This window comes from Emydura macquarii, unplaced genomic scaffold, assembly GCF_026122565.2.
Source record: "Emydura macquarii macquarii isolate MOO-44397 ecotype Brisbane River unplaced genomic scaffold, CSIRO-AGI_Emac_v2 contig_2422, whole genome shotgun sequence".
In the NCBI taxonomy this organism is placed as follows: domain Eukaryota; kingdom Metazoa; phylum Chordata; order Testudines; family Chelidae; genus Emydura; species Emydura macquarii.
Window position 1 is genome coordinate 3932616 of NW_027132559.1, and position 20386 is coordinate 3953001.

Sequence of the window (20386 nt, forward strand, 5' to 3'; positions counted from 1 at the left end):
GAGCCCAAGTTTAGTTAATTTTAAAATTAAGCTGTGTTGTTTGTATGTTTTATGCCCTTCCTTTAGGGATGAGCTTCTGATCAGATCTGGCCTGAACATAAAACTCTGGGCAGGTTGATTAGCCCAAGGTCAGATGTATTGGGGCCAAAAATGAAAACTTGCCTCTTGTTTCAGTCTTCTTGTAAATGCAACAGAATAACAGAAGTGGACGACTTTTCTGTCTGGCCCACTGCCTAGCTAAATTCCTCCTCCGGCTCTGCTCCCCCAGGTACACTCCATACTGCACTTCTTGGAAAGCGTATGGGGCTAATTATGTATCTTCACTCCCCAAAATACGCCTGTTGTCAGTGGTGTTTTACAGGAAAATTGGGTAGGAGACGAGTTTTAATTTTCATTCTCTGGTACGGTTTATTAGTGCAGCCAGGACTGAAGTGCAAGTATGCAGTTTATCCAAAGAGCAGTAAATACATTTCACCTGTCCAGACATTTGGCTGTCCTGGACTGGGAGACAACAATTTTTTTCCAGTTTGGGTGCTTATTTAATTATGATTAAGCTTCCCCAGACATGTTTCTATAAGAATAACAGTGGCATTCACCTTGTTGAGCTCATAGAAGGCTTCTCTGTTTATATAACCATACATTTTACATTTAGAGTTTGGTCTTTGAAATCAGTAGGAATTTTGTCTGTGTAACGACTCCTAGATCAGGCTCGAATTGTGTACCTTTTTACTCTGAATACTGGTCACTTTCCATAGTTGGTACAGTACATTATAGATTTTATCAAAAGTATTTTTGCAGTGGTTGGGTGAATGAATGGGTGGGGACAGTGGAGGCATAGTGCCAGATACTTACTTGCCTCTACAGGACTTGCAGCTAGTGAGAGGAAATGTTAGTTCAGAAGTCTCATTTTAATATATTATTTGAATGTGCTACTTTCCACTCCCAGAAATATTTTCTAAATCCAGCCATTTATTTGACAGAGTTGGTGGGGAAGGCTAAACGTATGTCCCTGGGAGGATGTAAGGAGCTTTTCTGCTGCTTTGATTTATTGGCTGGCTGATTTGAAATTGTTTCTTGTACTTGACTAGTTCTGTGCTGCTGGGAGGTCATTTTGGAACAACTTAAGCTATTGTAAGGGCTCTATTGTATACATCTAAATTGAACAGAATGCACTAGAGAGCCTAATATCACTGTTCCTATCAACAATGAACACTCAGCTGCTAGATCAACAGTAGGAGAATTGCCTGAAAATGCTCAATGTAGCTGATTCAGGTTATCTCCAGTCATGGCTCACAAAACCACTAAGGCTCTGATCCCACAACTTACTCCACTTTGGCAGACCCTTGTACCCATCTGAAGCCCCATTGACATTAGTGGTTTAACTAAGAAAGAGGTGATTTCCTGATGCATACAACATTCTATAACTAGGTTTAAAAATCTTATTTGCTTCTAATCACAACTGCAAACAGCATAAAAGTTGTCAGCACTAGTATAATATTTTGTACAGATATTTTAAGGCTAAAGAACATTTTAAAACCCAGTTAAATAATCTTTGGCAGTAGTTCAAGTTATTGCACTAGTGCTATTATTGATATGGACATGGCTAGTTGAAGTAATTCAAATTTGCAACATTGGAGAATTCATTGAAACATAAGAGCCCTGAGTTGATGTATAGAAAAGCTTCACAGTGATGTACCCTATTATATGCCAGACAATCATCCATATAGACAAAGAGTTTATGCTGGGTGATTGATTGTGGGAAGCTTGCTCATAGATCCAATGCATGACATATTCAATCATATCATTTTTCTGTTTTTGAAGCATGAAATTATTTTTGTATCTTGATGCGATTTGTCAGGTGGAGATTGAGCCATTTATTCATAGAGTTCAATTTATAGGGCCAAATGTGGCAGTCCTCACCTCATCTATATAAAACTCTCATTAGTCAATAGGAGTTTTGTCTGAGTAAAAGACTCAGGGCTGTAGGATTTTGCTCATATGCTCAGAAAGTAAGCATATGGGACAAGATCTTACTCCCATTCCTGTCCTTTTACACCATTCAGGTACTGCAAAGGGGCTGGCATCAGGCCCTAAGTACTCAGATAAGAATTCCCCCAGCCTGGGAAAGCTCTCAACTGGTGTAACCTGTTTATAGGCCAACCACACCCTGCTACTCTATTGCAGGTGGAGTTTCAGGACTCAGAGCAGGAGAGGATGTACTGAAGGCTGGGCAGAGATTGAACAGCTATTCTGATCATTCTCAGTTAGCGTATAGTCCTTTTAGAGACCATGGCCAGTTGGTGTAAATCACAGTAACCCCATGATCCCTCTAGCTTTTTGCTGTGGCTATAGAAGCCATGTTTATGAGTCAGCTAACGATAACCCACCCTTTGCTGCAACAAGTAGATCTTGTTGCAGGAAAGAATCTGGACCATTATATCTGATTAAAATGAAATTATTTGTTGTTATAGCTCTATCATGGGTGGGAAACAGGTCTTCTAAGAATCTGTTGTGCTCCATAAGCCTGTTGCTAAAGTTGATTGGTGTAATTTTTATGCTAAAATGTGGTTGGTGTTTACATTTTCAAATTTAACATAAATCAAAATAAGTTGATCTAAAACGTGTTCCTCTACAAGGTCCAAAATGGAACAGTCACTATATTCTTAGGTATTAATTTTTCCACAGGTGGGAGTCTGCCTCCTGAGCTTTGAAATGGTCCTCTTTCTAGAACCCAAATGCCTAGGTGCATCTCAGCTGTGCTTATGGTGACTACAAAGAGTAATTATGTCTTTTATACACGTTAGTGGAAAGCTCACTAATCTTAGGCAAGATTTTCATTCATGTAAGAATTGCCTGGTAAGAATGGACACTGCCCACACAATTTCTTTAAACACATCACTTACTTAATAATACTCGTTCATAGCTGCCCCTTTTAGCTGGGATAGTCTTGTTTGTGTACACTTGCATGCATCTGTTTTTTGTGCACAGCAGACAATGCAGTCCAATGTGTTGCTGCACATAATTGACAGCTATCTTAACTCATATGGTTGTGCTTTATAACCCCCCTCCCCTTTATATCATAAACTAATCTGGAATATTAAACTTTAAAGATCAGGTGTTAAATTCATCCCAGTGCAATTACACTGTCTGAATTTCCTAGCTTTTTGTGAAGTCCCAACCGCAAGGATCATGTTTTTCAGACTTTTCTCTATAGCCATGAAGGTTAGAAACATTTTTTTTAAACGAAAGATGAGCTTCTCCTCTAATCTAATTTTTCCAGGAAGTGGGGCTTCAAAAAACAAACCAACCCCACCATAAGGGGTCTGAGGCAAAAATGAAATATAAGTAGACAGCTTTAAAATATTTTATTTGCCTTTGCAAGAGGCTCAAAGAGGAAAGGGGACAAACCCTGAACAGTGCTATTTCTACTGCTGCAACACTTTGAAAATAGCTTTTTAGTTTTAATCCATTTTTGCGCACTTTTATCTGTGCCCATAGCGCAGAGCCTGGCTGGCAGTCCTGCTCATCAAGCAGTAGCAAGGGCCTGCACCCACTTCCATGGGGCTGGGAAACAGTAATACTGTGCATGCCGGGTTCCTAGCAGCCCTTCGGGGACTGTAATGCAGACACTCTCAAAGGTGTGGGTGGAGGGGTGTCACACTGGAGATGGGACTCCTGGATGTGGGGGGAGGGGCACAGAATGTATTTGTGGGTGTGCAGGACGCTTCAGGGAAAAAAATAACTGTGCATATTTTACCCACAGCAACGAATAACTAGCAAAGCTTTCAGACATGTCAGAGCCTCAGATGGAGCTGGGCGTTTGACTCTAGATGGCGCTGGGCATTTTGAGGGATTTCTGTTAAGCTTACATAGCATTATACAAAGCCGTTGCCATCTGTACATTAATCCGTTTGCTACGATATGGTGTGCACATTTAATTGTAAGCAGCCACCACACACTCAGTTTTGCGTATTGCTCTTATGGTTGGCTCTGTCTGATCAACGCCTTACTGCTTTTAATAGAGAGTTGCACGTTGATTATTTTTTATGGGTATGTGTCTCCGTGTGGAAGGGGGGGGGGGCATAAATTACTAGAGACACAAAAAGGGGGACACAATCCAGTTTGAGAACCACTGCTGTAGTGTAATCAGGGGCAGCTCCTGTTTGTCCCATTGTGCCGAGCGGGTTCTGGCCTGCGAGGAGGCGCCGATCGTCCCTCCTGCCCCGCAGTCACCCAGCCCAGCCTGCGCCCTGGCGAGGGCTCGGAGCCAGGCCCTAGGCGGCTTTCTCTCGCCCGGACAGCAGCAGGCGCCAGGCCCCCTAGTGGGGGCAGGGCTGGGCTTGCTCGGCGCTGCTGGGGGGCGGCTCCTGGCCGAACCTCGCGCCGGTGCCGCCCCCATGATGGCGACACGGTAGGAGCGGCAGCGCCCGCCCCTCGCCACAGCCGCGGGCGGCGACGAGGAGAGCGGAGCCGAGCCGAGCCGAGCCGAATCGGGCCCCCCACGCGGCGGCGGCGGAGGATGGTGGCGCCGGGGCTCGGCCCCCGGCGAGCAGCGGCAGCAGCCGGAGCCAGCGCCGTCCCGAGCGGCTCATGGTGGCGCCCGAGAGCCGAGAGCAGCGGCCGGCCCGGGAGCGCCAGCTGAGCCGGATCCCGGCGGCACCCAGCGCGGGCCGGCCCCCGAGCGGGCGGCGCTCAGCTCCCCGCGCCTCGCCGCGCGCCCCTCGGGGGATCGCGCCAGCAGGGGCCGGCCGCCCCTGGGAGCTGCCCCCGGGCAGCGACGAAGGGCGCCGGGCGGCGGCAGCGCCATGGGCGCCAAGCAGAGCGGCCCGGCGGCCGCCAACGGCCGCACCCGGGCGTACTCGGGCGGGGATTTGCCCTCCGGCAGCGGCGGCGCGAGCGGGGCCGGCGGGCGCTCGGCGGGGGCCGGCGGGAGATACGCGCCGCTGGCGCCCCAGGCAGCCCCCGGGGGCTCGGCGGCGGGAGCGGCGGCCGCTCCGCCCGTGGCGGCGCCTCGGAGCAGGTCCCTAGGAGGGGCGGCCGCCTCCGGGGCCCGGGCCGCCCAGTCAGCCTTCAGCATCCCCCACAGCAGCGGCCCCTACGGCTCGCAGGACTCGGTGGACAGCACGGCCGAGGAGGGCGGCCGGGGGCGGCCCGCAGGGGGCGGAGGACACGGCGGGCCCCGGCTGGTGATCGGCTCGCTGCCCGCGCACCTCTCACCGCACCTGTTCGGAGGTAAAGTAACCCCCCCCCCGGGCGGGCCTGGCAGAGACTGCGGCTCCCCGTGCCCTGCGTGTGTGTGTGTGGGGTGGGGGGAACCACAGACTGTAACCCCCCCGCACTCCCCCTGTCCTGCCCGGTGTGCGTGTGTGTGTGGGGGGGCGACTAATATCCAGCGCTGCTACCCAGCCCTGCCCCTCGTATGGGGGTAGAGAGACTGTAACACACTCACAGACAGAGGGACAGTAAGCATTATACAGTAAGCATTATACAGTACTGTACCTCAAACGTGTGGGGCGGAGGTGGGGGTAGGTCTCTAGTTTTCAGTGAGGGTTCAGGGACACTGGAGGGGCACAGTCGTTTTGGTGGGGCTGAAGTAGTGAGTGTCCCTTAGGGCCGATTCAGTAGTGTGTGTTTGTTTTTTATTGGGGGGGGGGGGATTGGAAAAGGAGGCTTTACCCATCTCCCCTTCCTATTATTACATCTCGTCTGAATCTGGTTCACTACCCTCTTGTTAAAAGGACAATATATTCTTATCAACTTTAATTTCAGTGCACCTTTCTCAGTTAGCAGTCTAAACAGATTGGTTTCCCGTTCCACATTTCCTCATTCTGAAATTTTTGAAAAGCTCCGATTAATAAAGTGAAGTGAGTGGGCTTTTGTGTAGCTCTTTCAGTTCGTTCTTGGGGGTGTAGTTTGTGACTTTGAGGCATTTATATGAATCATTTTGTGAAAGGGGCAGCATATTTTTAGTTCTGCCAGGCTTCAATGTTTTCTGTACGTGTTCTGCTGCTGTTTCTTGGCCATGCAGTTTTTTAAAAGAAATTAGAGCTCTGAAAGCGGAAGGGAGGACTTTAATAATGAAACAAACCCCACAGCAGTCTAGTTAGTACAATAAAAAGGAAAAAGTGCCTCTCTGGCCTGCCACTTTAGACTTTTAATAGCTGTAATCTGTGCCTGTGTAAATACTCCTGCCTACTACTTATATAATTGGGATTTAATTGGATCAGGTGTTCATGCAGTTTATTTTAAATCAGACTGAAATACTGTTTTAGATACTGCTTTAAATGTGGCTGCAGCTTGTTCCTGTTTCTAAGTCAATAAATCGTCTGTACTGAAAGTTCAATAATAAAACTGAAGTTATTGTAACTGGAAGTTTCCTTCAGTTAGCTTATTTTTTCCAAAAGAAGAAAATGTGGAGATGAAGGGAGGTATTTTAAAAAAGCTGTCTTTAGAAAAGCAATGCTACATTTTCTTAGACTGCAATACATTTTTCTGGAGGCTGTAGAAATAGAGGAGGGTGAGCAAAATATTGAATCTGTTGAGAACAGAGTTAAACACTTTGTAAACAGTTTGCAAAAGATTAACTAAAATTAGTGCAGTTTTTCTGTACAGAAGATTGTACAACTGTTTAAATGAAAGTTTTGGTGCATAATATGCACTCTTATCTTCTATCTCCCTTTCAAGTGCATATTTTTAAATTTTTTTAGGTAATGTTGTTGAGCTGACTTTTTTCAATGACATATATGAGCAATGAAACCTTTATAATAAGAGTAAACACTAAGATGTAACAGGACTGCCCTTTAATGCGTTAATTCTTTTTGATAGCTGCTGTAATTGTCTTGATGAACTTAATACATACAGGTTATAGCTAGTGTAAATTGAGACTTAAATAGAATGAAACCTTATTTTTTGGGGGGAAAGGAGTTTTGATACAAGGTGCTTGTTTCTGTCTGAACTTACTTTACATTTTGATAGTGATAAATTAGAATGTTATTTGCAACAGTGTGATAGTGTAGTTTTCTATAATACGAAATGTCTGTAGCTTTACTTTTGAGATTTTTAGCCTTCAATGTAAGTGGCATAGACTCAAGAACAGTAGATCAAACTAAGATTTTTTTTCCAATCCTGACACTTCCTGGCTGGTTGGCATTCATGTGACAGACACCCCTACAAACGGATTTCTGTTTAGTTGCATTTTTGTGTGTATGGACCTGAAGACAGTCCTGTCATCTCCTAGGTCTGCTGCTCCTAGTGCTGTGATTGAACATGCTAATGGAGAGCATCAAGCCTACCTTAACAAGGAGCATTTGCCTTTGAGAAGGAAAACTTAAGTGTAACTGTTCTTATAGTGCTGAGTTGCTGCATGTTTAACAACTGTTAGTTAAGAGTAGCAGGGCTTTGATGTGGGGATGGCTGCTGTATTATCAGAGTAGTACGTGTGAAAGCTGGTGTGCAAATCCTGTGCTCTTGCATATTTATTGTACAGTCCATATATAGTGAGAGAAAATAATTGAAACTTAAAGCATGTTGCCAATTTGTAACTCAAAAATAGGATTCCTTGCTTAACCCTTGCATCACAGCCTTCATTAGATCAGTTACAGATCACATTTTCCTCTTGTTACAATTTCAGGTGATAATTTCCATAATTGTTGCTAAGTTCATTTCCTATTCATGAATCTATTAAACTAGAGTGCAAAATATTAAATATTTGACTGAGATGATATAGAATGTACGCTTGCCAATAATGCAATAATTTTTCACCTTGCAAGGTGACTAATAGATGATCGACCTCAGATATTAGGTTTTTGATTATCAAAATGCAAAATGTGACCAGCAAAGCTGGTTACAAGATATACATCTGTGAATCAATCTGAAGTAGCTTTTCTTTTTTCATATGAAAATGGATGGCTGCTTACTAATCCTATCATTCAGTTTTTTAAAAAAGGGAGGGAACCTGGGAGGACCTTTACATTTCAAACCTACTTTTTTTTTTTTTCAATTTAAATACTTTGTAATATGAGTGGATGGCATCATAACTTTCCGGTGCAATTAACATAGTAAGTTTCATTATAGCTATACACTTCTTAAAAATTCAATATAGTATCCAGATGCTTGGTTCAGACAAGTGGCCCTGTTGTAGATCATAAGTTAATAGGACTCTCCATGGTGGAAAATAACTTGAAGAGGACTGCTTTTGTGCTGTTTCTGACTAGCTTAAACTTGTCTAGGTATGATGCTTGGCAGTTACTTTGTATATTGTGAGCATGCTTCAGGCACCCTTTCTTGTTTTGTAAATTGCAGTTTGTATTTCTTTTTAAACTGAAAACTATTTTGAGAATCAGTTCAGCAGTTTCTTTGGAGAATGAGTTTAATATGTAAAGATTAAACTGTATTTTCTGGCAGACAACTTGGAACACATGGGTATTTCATTTGTTAGACTACTATAGTTATTGGCCCTAATTGAATTGCACTCCATTGTGACGTTAAACATTGTAAAACAATGTTTAAATATTAGCTAGCTAATCTGTTAATTATTTAAAACTATGCGAATAGTACTAGATACACTAAAATGCAAAAAAATAAACACTGCTATATGCTGAGAAATGGGAAAGTATGATCAGTCTGTTTCTTTATTACAGATTGTAGTAATTCTTTTTTTAAATAATTCATTCAAAAGCCTTTGAGTTAAGAGGAGTTTACCTTCATGCTAACTTTAGGTTTACAATCTGTTATGATCAGACATGGCTATGTATCTTGTGGGTAAGTATCAGAGAGCCAGTTGAGTTCACTGATCCCACAAAGACTTATGCGTATGCTTAACTTTATGCATTGTGAATAGTTCCTTTAAGTCAGTGTGTTGCAGAATCCGGGCCTTACGCTGTAGCTAGGAGTAGACGCCTAAACCTTACATGCTTTTCAGCCAATTCTTTGCACCGTAGTACAAAGTTCCAACTTTATCTAAGGAGATAAAATTGAGGTATTAATCTCATCTGCAAGAGTTGTCCCATCTATTCTTGACAGAGAGAACAATACTTTTTACATTTGACTTCCTATAAAAATCAGCCTGTGAAAAAGTTGGCTTTGAAAAGAGTGAATACAATTTAAATTTATGTGCCTAACTAAATAATTCATGTTTACAACACTTTGTATTTCTGGTCAAGGCTGATGTCTAGTTATATATTCTATTTAACTCTTACTGTACCAGAGTTACTATGATAGGCCTTGTCTACACTAGGATTTTTTGACAAAAAATTCCCTTTATTGCAGCATCTGGTTCAACTTCAACAGTTCAGAGTAGGCAGGGCTCTGGGTAGCTGCTGGTTTAGCTTCTGTACCATCTAAAACACAAAGCTCTGTGTAGCTCTGTGTACCTTCCACCAACAGAAATTGGTCCAGTAAAAGATAATTACTCACTTACCTGGTCTTTCTCATAACCTGGGACCAACACAGCTACAACACTGCACACCTCTAAAACACTAGCAGCATTTTAGGATCTTGTTTACACTACTGCTCCAATCTTTGGAGCAGAACTAATGATCACAACGGAGAAGCTTTCTGGCGAAAAAGCCTTGTGTAAGCACCCCGCTTGTGTTTTCTTGACATACAACCTCTTCTTAAGAGTGGTCAGACTGGGAGAAGAGAAGACAAATTTTCTACTTCAGTTATTTCTCTGCTAATATAATTTGAATAATAATAAAAGGGAACCACTGACTGGAAGTGCAGTATGTGATGCTGTCTGCAGTGGTTCATGACCATGAATGCGAACCTCAGGGCATACGGTCAAAAAGCAGGGCAGACACCCCAAATTGGTTGTATGTTCTATAATTAGATTTCACCAACCCAGTAACAAATGTAATGCTTCAGGAGTTCACAACAGTCCTACCATGAAGTCAAAAACAGTCCCCTTGGGCATTCCAGTTTATCTTGCCGCCTAGGCAAGCTGGATTTAGTGATGGTTGTTCTACACACAAGGTCACAAAAGATTCAGGTTGCTTCCCGTCCGAAGAGATCAGTCTCTTCCCCAGGTCAGTTTGTACCTTAGATCTCACACCAAAGACAACAGTTGTAGCCAGTCCTATAGGAAACTAACTAAGGACTTTATTAACTATGAAAAAGAAATGAAAGAACTATTTACAAGTTAAAGCAGGCAAGCATATACACACAAATCAGTTGCAATCTGTGGTTCCAAAAGGTTACAGAGTTGTAGCAGTCTGTCAGTGCTGAATGTCTTTCAGGGCTAACCGAGGTTAACTCTATGGATTTCTGCTTCTGTCTTGTAGCTCCAGCCTGTGAGGGTCCAAACAGCAAAAGAGATGAAAAATTTGTGTGTTCTTTCTTTTATTTCTTTCTTCCAGAATTCAAGCTGATTTGATGAGCCCTTCTGTATGTAGTCTTTTCATGGGTCTGAAGAGGCAATTACCAAATATTTGCATTGTGATGTCCCACAGAGGCTCATTTAGTTTTGAGAGCCTTCTTAATGATCAGGAGATGATCCCTTCTGACAGATCGACAGTTTCACCACTTATGTGCAGACATCTCTGAAGTATAACAGTGCAGTTGTTTTGCACCAACAACATTATACAGTAACCTTGAGGAGAAGAAGTGAAGAATAAATTCCTCAAGTGAACCTTTAAACCTATAGTAGGGATTGCAGGAAGGCAGAATGTAATTACCATGGCTTGAAATGCTTGCTGGCCTATAGGGAGAGGGATGCTGATAGCAGAGAAATGTGAACTTTGGTTAAAGAAGAGTGCGGGTTTTGGGGTTCTCACCAAGGTGCTACTCTGTCCGAAGGGCTACTTTTTTCTTTTAACCTTACTTGTGTTAGGTGTGCAGTTCACTTGGGCATGGTCCTGTGTTTCCTTTTCTTTTCCTTTCTTTAACTTTTCTAGCTTCTGGGAGAGGGAAGTATCTTTTTCTCCCACCCCAAATCTGTTTTTGACTGGTGAGTTTTGTGAGGAGGCTTATATTTCCTCTCTTGTCCTTGGCTTTGTGGACGGGCAGAGAGCTCAACTTTCTTTTTCCCCAAAATTATGCAGGTACGGGTGACAATGGAACTCTTAAAACTAGTCAGTTTCATTCCTTTTATCGCTTTATTTCATAAAAAGCTGGAGATGGGTGATTTTGCTTTCTGATTTGGGAGCAGGGGTGCAAAGTGTACCTGGCTGGGTATTTACAGTGATGATATTCTGTGTGTAGGAGGAAAATGAAGTTGGAAGCACTAAAATTGACCACATTATAAGTCTTGCTATTGTTTCAGCCTGCTTAGGTGTTGGTAGGGCTTGAAAAATCTACTTTCTGGTGAACAGGGAGCTTTTCGTGGTGATTGAGGTGCTCTAATGCCCTTAAAATTTCCAAGGAATTAAGCTTTTGCTTAAATAAGTTTCTAGCTGCTGTGTTTGTGGAGATTAATGTGTGTGCTCTCAGACAAATCAAGTTCCATTGTTGCTGCTCGTAGCTTTCCTAAGATGCAGCAGAGTGAAGACTGACCAATCTTGTTACTTTTAATTATTGCTGTCAGAACCCTGTGGGCACCAGTGAAACAGACAAGAATCACATCCATGTTTCTCTGCTTCTGCTTTGGAAAGTTATGAGCAGCAGCCACAGAGGCTGGCCCTGAAGCTGTTGATTGTGAAAGATTAAAACGGAAGCGAGGTTAGAAGTGGAGAGTCACAGAAAGATGTGCATGTGTGCAAACTTTTCTTCAGTGACCATGGATTGAGAGAGTGGACAGAGTAGCGGAAGCACCCACCTTTGGAAGTTTCTAAGGGCTTTAGAATGGTAGGTGAAGGAACAGAGAGAACTAATCTTTGCAGCTGCTGGAGGAGATTGGGAGCTGTTACATATATTGGAAACCTATTAGCTAGAGTTTAGATACAAATTCTGGTGCCCCCCAGCTAGTATCCAGGTACGTTACCCTCATAGGACTTTACACCCTCTGTCTTCCTGACAGATGAGGTTGGTTCCTTAGCAAGGCATTGTCCCTGGACAGAGGGGGACTGCTATATTTTATTTTGGCCCAAGTTCGCGGTAAACTGCTTAAGCCCTGGTGTTAAGCAAAACACTATTGTTTATATGATCAAATACATTGGAAGGATTGGTTCTGGTGCTCTACATATAGTGGGTCCCTAGAAGTTTGAATCTTACAAGGATCACGTCAGTTTCATGTTGTTGCTGCTTGGACACTGTAGAGGCATAGGCAGTACCAAGGGAAGGTGGGTAGAGAAAGGGAGTACTGAGAATGGACAAAAACACAAATAGGGAAGGGGAATGATGATTTGGAGAGGGTCTACTGACAGATTTCATTTCCTCTCTTGGTGCTAATCAGGGCTAGAAGAACTGAGAAAGCATCTTACATTGACGTTATTTGGTTCTTTCATCCCTGTTACTGAAGGAAATAGTATTAATGAGCTTCACAGGGATCCTTGTCCAGATTTCTCAGTTGGGGGGAGAGAGAGAGATCACTGTGACAGGGTGGCTTTGGAATGGGCCAAGTAAGTGATTGGAAGGGGAGAATGGAATGGAAATTAGAGGATGTTTGAAAAGATTCTCTTTTTTCCTTCCTCTCCCAAAGATGGAAGTAGAGGAGCCAAATAATAGAATGGGCAGTACTGTAATTAGAGTTGGGGAGAAACTCAAATACAAAGATTGGTTTTGGGGAGAGAAGCAAACTACTTAATTTTAATAGGGTGTGTAAATGTTTCTTCTGGTACCAACGTAACGATAATGTCTGATTGAGCCTTTGGGTTGTCAGTTCAAACAAAAACTCCCTTGTAATTTGTGTGTGTGTGTGCTCATGTACACACTCTTCCTGCTTTCTTGGCATAATAGAAATGAAAGGCCCTGTGTTCTAGGATGCTTCCTAATTTTGGAATAATAATTCCCATGTGTCCTCATGCACACAATTGCATGCTAGTTGCTTGCAGTCTTCCAAAAGTTACTATTTCTTTATCTAAACATCTCATAAAGGAGGCTTTTTATTACTTGTAGGTATCTGAATACACTTTAAATAATTCTAGGGTAGGCTGACCACCAATGGTTTCAAACCATTTTGGTAAGGTCTCCTCCCCAGCCCTCACCAATATTTTAGGGAACCCTACCATGTAGATGTTCTTGATTCATTGTCTTTTATACAGCCTCATTTGAAGCCTTTAACCTCTGGATAATTCTGTACATAGCTGAGAATTTCTACTCAAGTTTTCCTGCAGATGCATGAGCCAAATAATGCTTTGTTTAGAGTTTCCTGCAATGCTCCTGCATCTTGTTAATTGTTTAATTACTTGCTGTAATCACCTTCATTAATTTCCATAGGCTGTGTTCACTTACGATAGCGATGGAGCAGATTGCACTTGTTCACAGTGATGTTATTCTGTGAAAATTGGTTACTACACTCTGGGACCTTATTTTTTTTGGAGCAACTTAAGCATCTGTCTCTTATGGATCAAGGAAAAAGAAATCTGCTAAAATTCACAAATCCTGAATTTTAAAATGTTCATAACCAGGTGTATAAGCAATGATTTTTGCTCAACTACACTAATTGTGAATGTGTTGTGAACTCAAATTTTACAAAAACAAGCACCAAAAGTTAGTTTTCTAAGGCCATATAAGTGCTCTGACTTTCAAAAGTGATGAGCGTCTTCACCTCTCATTGGCTACCTGACGGGTTTCACAAAAGTGGGAAGACAAACCAAAATAACCCCTGAGACTTCTTTCTAACCTGAAATGGATATGCAACTCATTACCACCGCAAGTATCCCTGTTCCCTGTGCACATGCAGAGAGAACTAGTGTTGCTCTGGAAAGATGAGGAAACCTACAGGATTTCCCCTAAGGTTGAGATGGCTGATTGCAACTCACAAACAGAACACAAGGCCTGGTCTCCACTACCAGTGAAATTTGGTGGCAGTCGACAGGAGATACGCAAGCTACATAGAATAGCTTGTGTATCTCTCATTGACTTCCTAACTTCTACCTAGCTCGGCGTCCCCACTACGCTGCTCCAATGGGAAATGCCCTTCCATTGATGCAGCATTAATCTTTTTGCAGGGATGGATTAATGGCATCGACTTCTGGATCAACTGAATGGGTCTCCAACAGCGCCACTGTCAATATAGACATACCCCATGTGTTGCTTTAGATTTGGCTCTGACACCTTCCTCTTCTCTGTTAGCAATTGATCTACCTGAGAGTTCTCTCCATTTTTTGGATCTTGTTTTTAAGCCATGCATAGTCCCAAATGAATGGGTGTGCTGCATACCTGCTAGAGATTTTTAGTAGATTCTGCTATTGTGCTGACTGACTTAAATGTACCATAAATGTGGAGTTCACATGGTGCATGCACTTGACATTTCTTCTAATACTATGTAATAAATACACCAAAAAATAGATGAGTTTATGTAAATCATTCTCCCTAGTATATGAAAAGGGAGTTTATATAAAGGATTTACATGGCAGCAGCCTTTATTGTAAGTGTTTTAAAACTAATGCTGTTCATAAATCCTTGCTAGCCACTCTGACTGAAATTACCTGTAGCCATACCAGTTTGTCCTGTGATTTCATCACATTTTATAAGCTAAAGAAGGCCATATGCTTTCATGGGTGGTACTGTTTGAACATATAGATGCTCCAGGCAGAAGTTTTGATTTCAGTAAGCAGTAGTCGTCTTTTTGTCAATACAGAAACAGTGCCCGGCACATGGTATTAACGGACACTGTTGCTGAAGTTGTGAAAGATCCTGTGGCACCTTATAAGAACAGGTATGTGTAAATGTGGTGTTCAAGTTGAAATTTGTTTAAGATAGTTACATACTGCAATATTGAGGCCTAGAGACTCTGGAGGGGGAGGAAGCACCCCTGCATCTCCTCAGTGTGTGTTCTCCTATCTTATTCACTTGGGGTTGTCCCAGTCACTGCTGGCCCGCCCCATCAGATTTTTCCCCGTTGAGATAAAGGGGTGGTATTCTCATAAATCAGCTTTGTAGTTAACTGTCTCATCCCCTAAACTGAGCCAAAGGGCTTGGTGGCGGGTAGAAAAGAAAATGTCCCATTGGCAATGAAAATAGTGTGAAGTATACAAAAATATAACTGTATGTATGAATCCCTGGTCATGGAAAGAACAGTAAGTTACACTATATCTGAGAGGTGTAGTATGTGATCGTTTAATTCAATTATTATAATGTATACTTACTGGAATACAATTGTAAAATGGTGCATTGCTTTGCTTGACTTTTGAGTGCTTAACTATATTATCTTAGCCTAGGATTTTGTTTTTTTGTTAGTTCTAACCTCAACTATATCATCTTATATCTTCATGTCTCTTATTGTCTATGAATTTATCTTTATAAGCTGTAGCATTTTAAGACAAATGACAACAGGGCTCTATACCAATCCTGGATATGAGAAAGCACAAGTGTCTAAATGCTTTTGAAGGAAAATCTAATACTGTACTAGCTTTTAGTTTAAAGGAAATACAGATTATACTGTTGGCATAAATAGGCTCTGTGTGCTGAAACCAACTTTGACATTTAGGTTATGCCTACACTAGAGACCTTATAGCGGCACAGTTCTACTGCTGCAGCTGCACCACTGTAAGGTCTCCTGGGTAGCTGCTCTATGCCAACGAGAGAGAGGTTTCCTGTCAGCATAATTAAACCACCTCTAGCAGCAGGTAGCTACGTTGGCGGGGGAGTATCTCCTGCCAGCATAGTGCTGTCCACACCAGTGCTTCTGTCGGTGAAACTTACACTGGTCAGGGGTTTATTTTTTCACACCCCTTGATGGACAAAAGTTTTACTGACAAAAGTGATAGTGTAGACATAGTCTTAGACCCTGTCTACACTTACCTCCAGGTTTCAGCGGCCGTCGACGGGAGTTACGCAAGCTACACAAAAAACTTGTGTAACTCCCGTCGACTTCTGGGCTCCTCTTCTGCGCGCCATCTTCACTGTGCTGCGCCGACGGGAACCGTGTTCCCATTGATGCAGCGTTACACCACTTGCGAAGGTGGGGTTAGTATGTTGATTGACTGAGCAGATCTTCACTGACCGCTCAGTCGATCCAGAGAAATCGATCTGATGGCGGCGACTTTGCCACCGTCAGTGTAGCCGTAGCCTTAGACTCTTGAGAGGACCAAAATCCAATGACAGTGTAGAAAAAGTTAGTGGTAGGAAACACGCACTGTAAATATGGAAATAATTCTGTTAGATGGAAAAAGTAAGCTTGGTGACCATTAGCTGTGGGCTTTTTAAAATATTTTAAATGTTTGTACCTTTTGCTTTATAAGACAATCCAGGGCTGTTCAAAAGCTGTCTACACTTGAAAAACAGCAGTTTCTGCCATGAACACCAAAGATGTTGGGATAAGCTGTTTGTTTGTACTAACTGAAATCAACACATATGTAGGTCACTTGATTTCCAGAATTGTTGAGTTTGGTTGACCTTGTTCACCTCAGTAGGATAAATTTAAAGCCTTAATTTGAGCCATAGGATCCTATCATATCAGACATCTTTCATCAAAACACTGTAGTTTCTCAACTTTAGGCGCAACCAGAATCTGTGTGAATCACTTCCTTTCAAACCTCTTTAATGGCCAGGAAAGTTGCGACCACTGGCCAACTAAGATATATAACAATTTTAATAAAATAGTTACGGGGTGCTTCACATCATAAAGTTCTCATAGAACTTTACCACAAAGTGACAAAGCTCAAAATTTTCCTATGTCTCTGGTTGTCCTACCTTTCAGTGGCAATGGAAGTTGGAGGGATGAACTTCTGTGGTCATTTTCACAAAGATTCTAACTCACTCAAGAATTGTAAACAAAATTCTAGCTCTTCTGACCATGAAGTTGTCCTCCATAATGCTAATTGCACATTGTCTTGTGTTTGCCATAAGAAAAAGTGAAATCCACTCCCAGCAAGTCAGTTTATCTCTCTGTGTCTTGGTTTCCCCATTTCTAAAATGAAGATAATTATACTTACATCCTTTGTAGAGCGCTTTGAGATCTACTGATGAACAGAGTTTTGAGAAAGCTAGGTATTATTACCTTCATGAGGTGCAAACTTTGAACTCTTTAGTCTCACTGTTGAGTATCATATCAAATATCCGTATGTAAAGCAAAACCTTGTTATGCTGCGCAAAACAGATATCTTGTATGTTCTCATATTTTAGTAGTTTGAATGAACATTTCTTGTTCCTGAACATTTGTGCTTTCCAGCAATAATTAATTTAGACGATCAATTGGGACTGAGTTATCAAATTGAAAAGGAGAAACCTCAAAAGTGTATTAGTGTAACTTAGTTGATAAAAGTTTGGGTTTTACTTAAAAAACCAAAACCCTGATACAGCCATTTCTCACCTTCCAGGTTAACAGAGTAATTTAAATGACATGCAGTTTAGCTAGTCTTCCTGAAGTTAATAACTCTTGCAAGTTATGGAATGTTTTTAATTGACTGAAGTTTTACAAATTTTAATAAATGTTTGAAAAGTACTTTGAAGATGAAAAGCACTATATAAATGCTAATTAGTTTAAGAATGATCTCTAGAGACCTTATCCTTTCTTCCTCAGATTTGGACTGTTCCTATACTATTTAAACCAGCTTGTTCAGAAGAGCAATTACTACTTGTAGTAACTGATCCTTAACGGTAATACTGTGTAACTTAGCATTAACATGCAAATACTCTTGTATTTGGAGTACATTAAAATGCATGTTTTTTACTAGTAAGTTACAGCTTATATATTTATGTTGATTATATAGTAATTCATATTTTTAGATGACTGCTCTGGAATTGTATATAGTAAGATCCAGAATTAAAATAAAAGTGAACACACAATAGAAGAATCTTCACAGAAATTTTGCAGTCTGAAAGGAAATCCTTGCAAATTTGCTGTGGCTTTTAAAACAAAAAAACCCCAAAAGCCTCACCCGCTCTTCTCCTTCTACCCCAAGAGACTTCTCCCCCGTTATGTTATACTGTTGTTTAAGAGTAACAACATGTAAATGTGAATACAATAATACAAATGTTCTCTAATCTTTTAGGCTCTGATCCAGCAAAAGCACTGAAGCACACACCTCAGGTGTTTTGCTTTGGTATGTCCTGTTGAGAGAGGATGCCTTTCCTTAGTTTCTTCTCTGCTTTCATGTGGCTTGCTGTTTAAATGAGCCAGGATCACTTGCTAGACTGAATCTATCAGAATACAGCCAGTAGTAATGCAGTTGCTGAGGAAGAAAAGAGTATTTCTGCATCTCCTAAAAATATTTTAAAATCTAGGAAGTTAATGCTGTAGTTTAGTATTTTACCCAATGAATGGAATTTTAGGTAATCTGTTTTTTTCTCTATCTCGGCTGAAAGCAAAGCTACAAACTGAGCAATGTATTCTTTTAGATTTCATAATTTGATAACTATTACTAGTATTTTAAAATGTAATGAAAAAGTTGGAAAGTGAGTTGTGGAATTCTTTATTTTCAGACATCATCTTTGCTTGGCATTTTTTATTGATGTTTATGCTATCCTGGAAATCAAACAACACACATTTATGTTCTCTTGAGCAAGTTTCAAAACAAACCTTTATGCGCACATTCTAAAATAACTTTGACTCGTAAAAGGAACTGCATAAATGCTTTGTTGGTGGACTTGTTATTGTGTACACAGCAGCAAAAGAGATGATGTCATTAATTCAGATATTAGTGTTTTAGCTTCCCTTTGATTCTTAAATGTATGCTCTTTGTCTGTGCTCAGTCTTCTATTTATACTTCACAGATTAGTAGTTCTAGTTGGATTCCAGATACATTGAGTTCAGTGTAGAAAGCGGGGAGAAATCAGCACTTCATTTTATTGCATTGCACTAGGGTTCATTCATTCTCTCCACTGTCACAACTTCACTAGGAGATAGTCTGCCTAATGATGTTCTGTCTACAGGTGCAGTGGAAAGGCAAATCTGACTTGATTTAGGATACTGATTGATTCATTTTGGTACAATTTTGCTTTCAGGGTACCTTGACTGGTATAATGCTGGCAGCAAGCTTATGATGATACAATTTACTGAAGTCAGCAGGTCTTGCTCATGTAGAATTTACTTGCTTGTAGAGCAACAGTCGCATTAGGCAGGATCTCATTTATTTCAGTTGTATAATGTAGAAAATGTAATACATAACTGACAGGAATTCCTTCCTTTGCTGGATGAGTGCCATGATCATCTTGCAGAACCTAAGCTTTTGTGTTTAAAAAAAATTAAGTTTTTAGTCCTCATGGTTATGATGAAACTTTCCAAGTGTTAACCTATTGGAATGGTGTTTTCCTAGCTCTGAAGACAGTTTCGTTGCCTCTGCTGCTCAAACTTTTCTCATCTACAGCAGAGTAAAAACTAATGGGTCCTGTCAGTTTTTGCTGCTGTTGCTTCGAAGGGCTGCAGAACCAGGCACTGAAATAAATTACTAGTTAGTTTTAGATTAGCAGATGCACCTCTTCTATCCCCTAGTGGTCACAAATCTTGAGAGATGGCTGTATCTGCTGAAAGACCTCCATCACAGCCACCAAAATGCTGGAGGAGGGATAGAAAAGTGAAGACGTTAAATCTTCTAAAAACTTACCTTCACAGAATCTAGGGGCGTCTGACATTTCAGACATACATCAGAAAATTATATGAAAGATGGAGCCTCTAAGCAGGGTCCAGGACACCACTTGGCTTGACACTAAGGGCTTGTCTACATGAATAAACTGACTGGAATAGCTATTGTGGAATATGCTATTCTGCAATAGCTGTTCCAGAATAGCTCCCTTTGTGGAGATGCTATTCTGAAATAAGTCACTTTATTCAGGAATAATTAGTGTGCTTCCAAAGGGAAGTAATTATTCTAGAACAGCGGTTCCCAATCTGTGGTCCATGAGGTTACTACAGGGGGTCTCCGGAAAAGAAAATTAACAACATCCTGAACCAAGCAAATGTACAATTTCAAATAAAAACTAGTAATATGTGGTGGTCTGTGAAATGTTTGGAGGTTGAAAAGGGTCCGCACACTTGAGAAGGTTGGGAACTGCTGTTCTAAAATAAAATCAGATGTATTCTGAAATAGTGTCTACACAGGGAGCTATTCTGAAATAGCTATTGCGGAATAGCATACTCTGCAATAGCTATTCTGATCAATTTTCCCATGTAGACAAACCCTAGTAGATATCATACCAGCCTTCCCTTTTCCCAGCAGCTCAGGTTTTGGGGGGGAAAGGGAGAGGAGAATTTTTCTGGGGTTTTGTAATAAATCTGGGCATTGCTTTTGGATAGTGGGGGGTAGGTTTCATATCTGTTTTAGTTCAGTAGGTTTAATGCTGTGGCTGATATGTCTTGTAACATTTCTAGACTGTGTGAGGATTTGGATGGATGGTTACTTGTAGGGGT

The 20386-nt window shown here is 41.5% G+C and overlaps 1 protein-coding gene across 1 annotated transcript in view; it reads left to right on the forward strand.

Moving 5' to 3' along the window:
* Positions 1 to 4478: 4478 nt before the first annotated feature.
* ZNRF2 (zinc and ring finger 2) overlaps positions 4479 to 20386 on the forward strand; it is a 73123-nt gene continuing 57215 nt past the window's right edge. The window contains 2 exon segments of the mRNA XM_067561814.1: positions 4479 to 4740; positions 4743 to 5232. Coding sequence (XP_067417915.1) covers positions 4591 to 4740; positions 4743 to 5232 — 640 coding nt within the window. The 5' untranslated portion in view covers positions 4479 to 4590.